Consider the following 12,202-nt stretch of genomic DNA (forward strand, 5'->3'; position numbering starts at 1 on the left):
CTCCTTTTTTTTCCTCCCCTTCTACCCTCCCTGGAGAAATATAGAAGAGAACATTATTCTTATTTGTCCCAACAATAATGATTTCTTTTCTTCATTTAAAATTAATAAAAATGTTTCAACTTATTCAGAAGCATGAGCATGGAGGGGGATGAAAGAGACTTCATTCATGAAAAAATGTAATGTATTCATGAAATATGTATTTCAGACCCAATTATACAAGACTAGACTCTTTCTGGTAAAATGTTAGCTTTTAAATGTTACTGTAAGAGTAAACATTTTATTTTCTTCTGTTTTCTAATCTCTATATCTTTGCAACCTGATGTCGTAGACCTTAGACATTTCAAACTATGGATTCTTGTAGATCAAATCATCTAAGTTTGAAGTATCAAAGGTTTACCCGGGAATATTCATATATATTTAGGGATTAGAAAATATGAGTTTGTGGCCAAGACTCAATTCCTTTCCCAATAAAAAAAGGTGAGTCAACACAAAAAATGGGCGTATTCGGATCAGCCGTGTTGACGTTAATTGGATACAAACAGACGTACTTAAAGACAAGCCAAATATAAGGTATGTATAAGGTACTTCAAATGTGGGTTAAAATTTTATTGAATATAAAAAATAAATGTATTGAGTCAGAGTAAGTTGTAGATCAGCCATCAAGCCATACAACAATACGAGAATGACATGAAATATAACACAATATTTTAAATGTCTCGCCGGTCTTGAAAGTAGGGTTTCCAATGCGCAATTGCGCATTAATAGCGCAAAACTTAAACTGTAGCCGGCTAATTTCTCTGAAATTTAAGATTTATCTTATTTCATGCTAAAACAAGAAATCGTATTCGTAGGACAAAAAACTATTTTCTGTTGTTATGGATATCTCATTGCACTAAATCTTACCAGCTTTTGTAGTCATAGCTAGGTTTTTGATAATTAACTATAAATAAATTCATTAGTAGGAGCAAAGGCAATCTTTAACAATCATACTTTCCTAAAATTGAACAAGGCGTAATTGCGCATGGAAAGTTGATTCAAAATTTGCTTAGTTGTCTGAATTTTTGCGAATAGGAATGTATTGCAGCTGATCAAACAGTTGGTTATAAGAAACAATAACCAAGGTTACACATTTCTAAATCATTCTTGGATAAAACAGATTACATGGTTCTGGGTATACCTGGAGTTTATCAATTTTGTCTAATTACATGAACTCCTGTAACCTTAGCTCTTGTAGTCCTGTGACCCTAACTACACGGTACACTAGGACAATAACAATTCCCCCTCTTTTCAGTTCTTATCCCCTACACACAGTTTCCTTCCCATCATTCATGTATCCTTGTATCCTTGTATCCTTGTATTCTTGTATCCTTGTATCCTTGTATTCTTGTATCCTTGTATCCTTTTATCCTTGTATCCTTGTGTCCTTGTGTCCTTGTATCCTTGTATCCTTTTATCCGTTTATCCTTGTATCCTTGTATCCTTGTATCCTTGTATCCTTGTATCCTTGTATCCTTGTATCCTGGTATCCTTGTATCCTTGTATCCTTGTATCCTTGTATCCTTGTATCCTTGTATCCGTGTATTCTTGTATCCTTGTATCCTTGTATCCTTTATCCTTGTATCCTTGTATCCTTGTATCCTTGTATCCTTGTATCCTTGAATCCTTGTTTCCGTGTATTCTTGTATTCCTGTATTCCTGTATTCCTGTATTCTTGTATTCCTGTATTCCTGTGTTCCTGTATTCATGCATTCATGCATTCATGCATTCCTGTATCCCTATATTTCTGTATCACTAGCTGTATTTCAGTATCCCTGTATCACTGTATTTCTGTATCCCTGTATCCTTGTATCCCTTTATTCCTGTATCTCTGTATGCCTGTATCTCGTTGCCATTGATTGAAAATATTTGAGAATTTGACAAAGTTCTTTATGTTTATTCTGCCTAAAACAACATAATATAATCGGTATCAAATCAATGTAAAATATAAAAATAAAGGATTCCCAATGATCAGGGTTTGTCCAGGGGTTAAGGGTGTAATGACATATATTTATATATTAGGAATGGGGAAGAGGGTAGGAGTTTAACAAAACGGGTTAAGGAGAGAAAAAAAGCATGAAAACAATTTCCATCAAAGATATGTATAGTTTACAATTAAAAGTTCTAAGATTAAACTAAAATCCAATACAATATTTTAACTGTAAAACAATTTTGTAAAATTATTTTGAGCAAAGATAAGGATAATATGTACATTTACTATGATCACTATTAAGGTGCCAGCCCATTAAACAAATTTGAATCATGATTGAGAGAGTGGGTTCTACTGAATGAATAAATTTTGGGTTAAAAAGTCAATGAAAGAAACCCACTCTAGGTCATTATTTATACTGGAAGAGTTTATTATCCAAGGCGTTAATTGAGGACTTTAAATCAGGTCAGAGGTTCTATTGGTTTAATCATCTCCAGGTTCATTGTTTGTCTGCATGAATCTTCTCCAGGTTGTTTGTTGGATAAAGGAATTGAGTCTTTTCCACAAACTCTAATTTTCTAATCACTAAATCTATAGAACCAAATGTTGCAGACCTTAGATATTTCAAACTATGAATTCTGTTAGATCAAATAATCTGAGTTTGAAATATCAAAGGTTTACAACATCGACTTCTATAGATAGTGAGGTTTAAATATTTGATTTTGTTCCAAAGATTCATTTCCTTTGCTCCGGGTCCTATGTTTTACTGGCAGAATTTCTTAATTTTCCTTCCTTTTTTGTCAAGAGGAGGTCTGTAGTTATCCACCATACACTTAGAGCTCTCACACCCAGTAGTTAATGATCTAAACAAATCTCATCAAAACAATGTCACAAAGATCTTTTTATAGATAAAAAGCAGTTCGTCAAAATTGTATGTGGGTATGTCTGTGACGTATAGCCGGACAACCCGTTCCACGCCGCGCAAGGTTTTTAATTATGCAATTTCTCGGGTGAGCTTTTACGTGGTCTTAACATTTTTGACATCTAAATTGTCTTTTGGTCAAAAATGTCTCGACCACGTCTAATCTCCTTCGAAAATGCGCCATTAAAAACGTATCCCGCAAAACAATAATAACCCTCACTTTCATAATGGACCCTACGGAGTACATAAATGGTTAAAATTGAAATGTAGATTTCTATATAATATTTTAGACAAACTGATCCAGCCCCGGCCTACAAGGCCTACTCATTCCAATTTCCACATATTTGATAATATAGTTCTAAATCTTATTAAGTTGTAATTACCCCCAGAAATTAGATAGATAAAGAGATTTATATTTGGTATTTGTGATTTATATAGATAGTTTGACAGCAGTTAATTTCCTTTATAAACTTGAAGAAACATTATCTCCAGCAGTTCCTAGTTTTTAAACAACAGTACTGAAAAATAATGGTGGACACAATAAGTGCAGATAAACAGACAACTTAGATAACTTTTACAGAATTAGATTATTCCTTTGAAATTTTATTTAAATTTTTATTAAGTCCACAGAATTTATTTCAAGGTTTTTTTTCTTCAAGTTATTTCTAAAATCCCTTTTTTAAGTGTAAATTTAGACTTTTAAAGCATCAGTGACACTATACGAAAAAAAGTTACTTGAAAATCTATAGAAAAAAATTTCAAACTTATTTTTAAAACAGGTAATCTTTTAATTTTTGTCACATTAAAAAAAGGAATTGAGTTTTTTACAAACTCCGATTTTCTAATCACTATATCTTTGTAACCCAATGGCATTGACCTTAGATATTTCAAACTAAGAATTCTGTTGGATAATAAAATCTTAGTTTGAAATATCAAAGGTTTTACACCATCCAGTTACAAAGATATAAGGATCAGAAAATTTGAGTGAGTGGCAAAGACTTATTTCATTTGGAAAAAAAAAGCAATTGACTAATGAACGTGAAAGTTGTAAATATTCTAATAATACTAATTATACTAACTTTAAAATATAAAGACGACATGTTATCCAAAAAAATGTGTGATACGTTGATTTTTATTCTGTACTTCAATACTGATACTTCGGCTCGCACAAAAAAAAATCACGAAAAAAAGATTTTTTCTAAGAAAACACGTGAAGCAGGTTGCAATAATACATCTCTTTGAGGTTAAAATTTTATAAAGAAAATATCATTGTAAAGTAAATCAAATTTGAAATGATGAATAAGTAATTGTCAAATAAACAAATGTTAAAAGAAAAAATTGTATGTACAATAAATAAGATGCAAGTTTGCCTTAATAAACTGAAAACACAAAGCATAATAAAGTGCATTTATAGTTATTGTAAGAATTTTCTGAAAGCAAATTCAAATTATGTAAACCAAACCGAACTAAGCCATTGCATTTAGCAAATATATAGACTTTTTATACAGAGTAAACAGCAAAGCATGACACTTTAATGACGACTTATGACTGTAAATAATACATAATAAAACTCCTTGCTCATATATATATATATATGTTTTTAAGTTCGCTATAGTTGGCTCACATTTTTTAGGAAACCCATGGGTACCCTAGGGGTAACATAGGCTAAAAAATTAGATTTTTCTTTTTAAATTCCAAAAAATTTTCTTCAAAATTTCACATTAAACTTAAATCCTTTCATTCAAAAGTGTGCACAGTAAATATTGAGTTCAGTCGCTGAAGCTAAGTTTTGCCCTCTGTATTTTCCAGGTATACCCAGAGATACAGGACTATAAAACTATGTAAACCAACTAGGTATACTCCAGGAGACCTAGAGATTCAGAACTATAAAAGTATATAAACCAACTATATATACTCCATGTAAACCTAGAGATACAGGACTGTAAAACTATATAAACCAACTAGATATACTCCATTTATTCCTAGAACACAGACTGTAAAACAATATAAACCAACTAGGTATACTCCAGGCATACCCGGAGATACAGGACTGTAAAACTATATAAACCAACTAGGTAAACTCCAGGTATACCCGGAGATACAGGACTATAAATCTATGTAAACCATCTAGGTATACCCCAGGTATACCCGGAGATACAGGACTATAAACTATATAAACCAACCAGGAGTCTGGGAACCAATCAACAAGGAAGAAGTCAATCATCTGATTGTGAAACTAAGTTCAATCAAACCATCTGATAGATAGATACAAATAACAAGGCTCCTAATTACCGCTGCTAATTACACCTAATTCACATTGTAAGGGTAATTTTGACCAGATTCTCTTAAACAACCTGGGGTTTCAATATTTTTATAAGATGACAAGATTTTAAAGACAAATTGTACAGGGTGACGCAATATCATAGGGTGTATACAGAGGAGAGCTAGGGGGCTCGGTCTCCTGGAAAAGTGGTGGCTTGTATTTTTAGGGGGCAGGGGTGTTTCAGCCCCTATTTCAATTATAGAGCAAAACTAATAACATTTTGAAAAAAATCATATCTGTAATTAGAGTAGGGATAAACAAACTGAATACTTGCCTCAAGCAGTAATTTTCTGATCCAATATATAATTGCAACCTAATAGCGAAGTTTATAATATCAAAGGTCTGCAATATCAGGTTACGTAGTTACCTCATTTTATTGATCTGATCTTCAGATAGCTCTATAGGAGAACAGAATAGGATCCAGGTTACACTCTCAAACAAGGGCGGAGTAGTTAGAGATCCAGGATAGGTATAGTAACTCCGGTCTCCCTGTATAGATCGTTTATAACTTTTTAATCAGTAGAGATCAATTTTAGATCGATAAAGATAATCTTTAAATTGGGTGAGATAGTTTTTAGTTCGGTAGAGATTTTTTGATCGATGTTGGTAATTTTAGATCGGTAGGGCTCGTTTTCAGATCAGTAGAGATCAGTTTTAGATCATTAGAAATCGTTTAAGATCGCAGAAATCGTTATTTTATATCGGTATTTAAAATTTTCGATTTTTTTAGGTCGATAAAGATCATTTCCAGATTGGTAGAGATCATTTTTTGGATCGATAGAGATAATTGTTCACAGATCTTGTACAATTTTTGCTTGACCAGATCGATTTGGTTGACTTTGTAAAGAGTTTTCAGATCGCTAAAAACAGTTTTCTTTATCTCGAAAAAACGAAAAACCATATAAAGGCCTTGTATGGACAAAGCAAAGAAAAAAAGAGCAAATTTTTTTCATTTCTGTTTATTTTTTAGTTTATATTCTACCTCTGGTAATAATAGTTCTGGATTGAATGACTCTTCCAGCATGATCTCAGAACCACTCTCATGGATCTCACACAGATGCCTACATAATGCAGGAATATATAAACACCAGGTTATTAGGGCCATCTTCTATTTTAACTTTTATTTGTGGCTCTATATCATTGACAAATATAGACACTCAGTCAACTCATCTCATGAAACCTCAAATCCAAGAGGAAGTGGGGTTCATACAGTACGCACACTGCAGGGTCTGCAGGGGTTTGTTTTAAATTTTGATTTTGGCATGTATTTAAATCAAATATTTAGTAGGCATTTTGCCGGCGTACAGATCAATACTAAATGATCTGAAAGAAAGATAGATATTTTTCCCCTAAAATGTAAACAAAAATATAAAGTAATAAAAGGAAGCACTTGTTTTTTAAAGAATATGTATACAAACAAAACCAATATTTCTAAAATTGTACAGTTCTGCCCAGCTTGCCTGCTGTACTCAGTGCACTGAACCTCTATCAATATCTACTCTGTGTTCTATCTGTAAGCATCTTCTCCTTGTACAATATAAAAACAATTATAAATACCATTAACATCATACAAAACATAGAAACATCCTTTAAAAGTTGTAAAAATCAACATTTAATTGTATAAAAAGTATATACCTAGCAATAATATCAAAGTGAGGATGAGGTTTTCCTGTTTTGACGAGCATCCCGAGCACAGCGAGTCCATCATGCTTATCCAGGGACTCTCCAGAGTTCTCATACTAATGTACAATACAGTACAGTGCAGTACAATTCGGTACAGTGCAGTACAGTACAGTACAGTACAGTAAAGTACAGTACAGTACAGTTTAAAATGATCAGTAATTACAGATACTTTGAGAATACTAGAAGAAACATTTAGACCACATTTTGTAATTTATTCGCTTACCTTTGTGTTGTAATGAACAATATGTATCTCAGCATCAAAAGATTGACCGCTAATCGTGTGCTCACTGCCTTGTCCTGGACTTGAACCCCAGTGAGCGTGCACCTACGGATAAATCTCGAATACATAAACAGGTTTGAGATCAGCTTTAGTGCGTCATAATATCATATTGGATTATCTAGAAGCTTAAACGCCGAAATACGCAAAAAAAATACTCATGGGACCTTGTATTTCTGGCACGTAAATTTGTATAATAGCCTTATCACTGTAATCTCTGGTTGATTTGAAGTACCAGACTGACTTGACGGAAGCTAGGGCCAGTTGTACCGTATTGTTTATAGAATATACACGGCTAAAACGGTACAGTGCACCAAATAAACAAACTCCTTCTTCTGATATTATTATAAAATACACTTTTTTAGGTAATTTCGGCTTTTTAAATTATCTTTTTTTTCCCAAAAATCCCAATTTAGATTCCCAATCCAATATAATTGGAGACATCCTGTATAGGAGGGGATCGAGGAAGGCCAGCCACAACAATTTCTAGTCCGAGCCACAGTCTCCTCATTTTCTAATCCGAGCCACATCGAAATCCTCGTTCTTTCATTATCATGTTTTTTAAGTTTGGCTTGGACTAAATGAGGAGAATGTGGCTCGGACGAGAAATTGTTTTGGCTGGCCTTCCTCCCCTCTGTAGAGTGAATTGCGAGCAACAATGTTTATATTTTATAAAGAAATATATTAAGTTTACTGTATATTATACGGAAGATTAATATTCTTTTTAACCTTAACTTTATCATTATAACATTTACGGGATTGTCGACCTAATTTAAGGAAACCTTCCTGTTCAAGAGGACGATGCCTGATTTACGAAGGTACTCTTAAAACCTTTGCCTGTCCCAAAAAAATGTTGTTTTCTATCTTAAAATTGGTAATTTACAATTTTCTCTACTTGCGGAGATATGATACAGACAAAATGTTTATTTCTATTTAAGAAAAACGATAATATCTTCCTCATTTTATCTAAAATAAAGGTTTGAAGCAAGAATGTAATGCAAGGAAAGTTAATTGCAGTTGTGTATACTCTGCGGACATGTTGAAACCAGTTCTCTCTGGGCGGAATTTGTAAATAAGAATAGATGCATCAGTGTTCGCTTAGTATCCGAGGAGGTTAAAAGCATTAATTTTGATAATTTTGATAATTCACATAATAGTTTCCTATGACAAGAATGATTATTTATGTGAAAGATGGATCCCATGTCAGGTTTCGACATCCGTCTTGTGTTTACATTACCGCCCAGAGACAGTACACTGCGGTACAAAAGATGCGTACACCTCTGAAATAACTTTCCTTGCATTAAATCCTTGGTTTGAAGGGTACTGTTGGGAATCGGTTATGTAACTCTTTTCAAGGGACTGATTAAAGGGACTGTAAGCGTAATTTCAAGCCCGAAGTTTAGCTTACAGTCCCTTTAATACTGATAATTGAACCGTAAAATTCGTAGTTGGGGAACTACTGTTATTTATTTTCAAACTTCCATACTTCATTAAAGACAGAAGGTGAAGAATGAAGAGGAAGAAAAAAGAAAAAATATGTAGAAAGGAGAACAAAGAACAAGAAGAAAAGAAAAGCAGAACGAAGAAGAAAGAAGAAAAAAGTAGAAAAAAATAGTAAAGAAGTAGAAAGGAGAAGAAAGAAGCAGGAATGAGAAGAAAGAAGAAGAAGAATGTAGCAGAAAGATGAAAAAACAGAAAAAAATGAAAAAGAATAAGAAGAAAAATTAGGAAGGAAAAAAAAACAAAAGAAGAATGAGAAAGGAGCAGGAGAAGAAGAAGAAAAAAGAAATAGGAAGAATTAAATGATAAAGGAGAAGAAGACGACGAAAGGAGAAGAAGAAGAATAAGAAAGAAGTAAGAAGAAGAAAGCAGCAGAAAGAAAGAAAAAGAAGTAGAAAGGACTGAAAATGATAAAAAGAAAAAGAAAGGAGAATAAAGAAAAGAAAAGCTGAAGAGGAAGAAGAAATGAGACTATTGGAGAAACAAGAAACTGAAATTAAAAGGAGGAAAAGAAGGGAGTAAACAAACTGTTAAAAAAAGTTTCAAATGTTTATTTCTATCTGCTGTCCATTGTGTTTAAATACATTTTTATAATTTATATATAATTTTTCATTCATTATACAATATACATTCATTATATTACATCACAAATATTTCAGTTGTGCAATATAATTTAAATATTTTCATTTTAGACAGTTAGACTTTTATTTATCAATTTGTTTGTTTTGTCTAGCTTTGAAGTTTCCAACTTAGTGTAGACTTTGCTATTTTATTATTCTCTTTTAGAATTTCAAGAATGCTTTCAAAAATACGGTCAACTTGGGGTCAACTTCATTTTTTTCGATTTTTTTGACTTTTTGATCAAGATATTCCTTTATTGAAAAATCTTTGTAAAGATAGATAAAAGCTAAATCTGTAGTTTCAACAGATTTTTTTCCTTTTTTGTCCGATACGCCCCTTTTCCATATTTTTTATGAAACTTCGTTACGTAAATTTTGATGAAAAATCCGGATTTTGAACAAAGATTTGCTCACCAAAAATGTACAAATAACGCTAACAGATTGAAAATACGCAAGGATAGCGAGATAAGCAAAATGTTAGTTCTCCTTTCTTATTTTTGAGTCAGCTTTGTTTCTAAATATTTCAAAAGTTTGCATAACGGTGCCTTCTTTATTCCTGTAGTTCAGGATACATGTGACCCAAGCAGATCTCGTGACAAGCAGGAGAATACAGGAGAATACAGGAGAATAATACAGGAGAATACAGGAGAATACAGGAGAATACAGGAGAATACAGGAGAATACAGGAGAATACAGGAGAATACAGGAGAATACAGGAGAATAATACTGGAGAATACAGGAGAATACATGAGAATATTGGAGAATACAGGAGATACAGGAGAATACAGGAGAATACAGGAGAATACAGGAGAATACAGGAGAATACAGGAGAATACAGGAGAATACAGGAGAATACAGGAGAATACAGGAGAATACAGGAGAATACTGGAGAATACAGGAGAATAAGGAGAATACAGGAGAAAAAGCTTCAGGAAATTGATTAAAAAGAAGTTCAACAATATGGAGATGAAAGCAATGCATTTTACTAATTTGTGAATTCAGATTAGCAAAACTGTTGCAAAACATTTTGAAAGAGAAGAGAAGAGGGTACGATTACATCTTTACGGTCAGAGCCCAAAACTTAAGACAGGGTATCGTAATGACAGCCAGTTTTAAAACCCGGGTTTCGCAAATGGGGTTAGGCAGTTTTGTGGATATCAATATTTTTGTTGTGAAATATTATTTTATTTATTTTCTTCATATTCTCCATTTTTTTAAATCTCTTAAATCAAAATCTACACAAATGTTAAGACCCCAAAAAGGAAACTCGAGAGTTTCGTCCAACGATACTGTTTTAAATTTCGAGCTCAGAGGGTCCAGATTCTTACATAAGTAGCTTAAGTTTGATGCATTGAGACACCTTTTTTTGACCCCTTGAGTTTCCAGTAAACCTTGATATTCCTGTTTTACTTGGAAACCTGATTCCAGGGATACTTTATTTACTGGAAACCTTAATATTCCTGATACGTTTTATGTATTCCTATAAACTTGATATTACTGGAAACCTTGATATTCCTGGAAACTTTTTTACTTGAAAACCTGATTCCCGGAATGCTTTATTTACTGGAAACCTTGATATTCCAGGTACGTTTCATGTTTTCCTAGAAACCTTGATATTCCTGGAAACCTTGATATTCCAGGTACGTGACATGTATTCCTAGAAACCTTGATATTCCAGGTACGTGACATGTATGCCTAGAAACCTTGATATTCCAGGTACGTTTCATGTTTTCCTAGAAACCTTGATATTACTGGAAACCTTGATATTCCAGGTACGTTTCATGTATTCCTAGAAACCTTGATATTACAGGTACGTATCATGTATTCTTAGAAACCTTGATATTTCTGGAAACCTTGATATTCCTGGAATCCTTGATATTCCTGGAAACCTTGTTTACCTGGAAACCTTGTTTACCTGGAAACCCCGATATTCTCCCTGCAAGGGACCTCCCCGGAGCCAGTTTTCCTCCGGCCAGAGGTTCAGCATCCAGCTTGCTCCGGTGTTGTTCATCTTACAGTACTCTCCGTCTCCATAGTTGCAGGAGATAGGAAGAAGAGAGCTATCCTGCTCAACCTCCTTCTCAGGAACATCTACAGGAGACTGTCTCACACCCTCTTCAGCTGAAACAATATTTTCGTCTAAGATCTAATTTTTTACTTGGTGTAAAAATTATTCTCTTTGAAATCTGTTGATTGAAACGGTAAGAACCATAAAACTATGAAATTCAAAGACGACATTTCAACAATTGTGTATTTGATGGTGTTAAAAAGGATTTATCGGTACTTAAAAATCGTTGATAACGTAAAATGACACTGCACAATTGTTGTGTCTCATGCTCTTTTTGCAGACTATTAAACAAATAACTTGGATCTAAAAGTCGTCTTCCTATCTTATTTTTCTGGTTCTCATTGTACATGCAGAATATAGTTTGAATCTTTGATTGTTTTGTTTTCAGCCGAAGAGTAAAAGAAACAAATTTTTCAAAATATTTAAATTTCAGGTCAAAGATAGAATGAAAACAATTTTCTCCGGTGCAAAATTAAAGATATTTATGCATCTCAGATTATTTCTAAAATTGCTTCCTGCCTACCTATTGGATACCAATTACTCCAGGTGTGGGGGCCGTTGTGAGGTCCGTAGCCCCACTTCAGGAACTGGTTTAAGAAATTCAACGCCATTTTATCTGGAATACATTTATTTGAGAATTATTAAAAGTTCTTTAGTTGTTTTGCAACTAGAGAACTAAGATTAAAAAATCCGTGATTTTCGCAAGATGTTTTAAATCAGACCCAGGGAAATTATTTTTAATGTCATTTAACCGGTCACATTTTTCCAGGATTATAAGTTTCCGCATTCAAATACCTAGCAACTTAAAATTTCATTATTTTACCTATTCTACGTCCGAGGTTG

General features: G+C 33.2%; 1 protein-coding gene across 1 annotated transcript; it reads right to left on the bottom strand.

Moving 5' to 3' along the window:
• Positions 1–2,624: 2,624 nt before the first annotated feature.
• Positions 2,625–11,991, bottom strand: LOC111711790 (carbonic anhydrase). Its single transcript, XM_023486235.1, has 7 exons — positions 11,883–11,991; positions 11,207–11,412; positions 7,118–7,219; positions 6,847–6,950; positions 6,194–6,272; positions 5,579–5,700; positions 2,625–2,829 (listed from the first exon to the last, which is right to left on the bottom strand). The coding sequence occupies exons 1-7, from the start codon at positions 11,968–11,970 to the stop codon at positions 2,730–2,732; spliced, it is 801 nt and encodes a 266-aa protein (XP_023342003.1). The 5' UTR covers positions 11,971–11,991; the 3' UTR covers positions 2,625–2,729.
• Between the last annotated feature and the right edge of the window lie 211 nt (positions 11,992–12,202).

The sequence above is a fragment of the Eurytemora carolleeae genome, unplaced genomic scaffold (assembly GCF_000591075.1).
Source record: "Eurytemora carolleeae unplaced genomic scaffold, Eaff_2.0 scaffold1200, whole genome shotgun sequence".
NCBI classification, from domain to species: Eukaryota; Metazoa; Arthropoda; class Copepoda; order Calanoida; family Temoridae; genus Eurytemora; species Eurytemora carolleeae.

Excerpts from the sequence above, each read along its gene's own strand:
- LOC111711790 (XM_023486235.1), bottom strand. The coding sequence starts at position 11,970 with ATGGCGTTGAATTTCTTAAACCAGTTCCTGAAGTGGGGCTACGGACCT. Across the intron at positions 5,701-6,193 it reads CAGAACTATTATTACCAGAG|GGAGACCGGAGTTACTATAC; the intron begins GTAGAATATAAA and ends CGATCTATACAG. Across the intron at positions 2,830-5,578 it reads GATCAGATCAATAAAATGAG|ATCATTAACTACTGGGTGTG; the intron begins GTAACTACGTAA and ends AGATTTGTTTAG.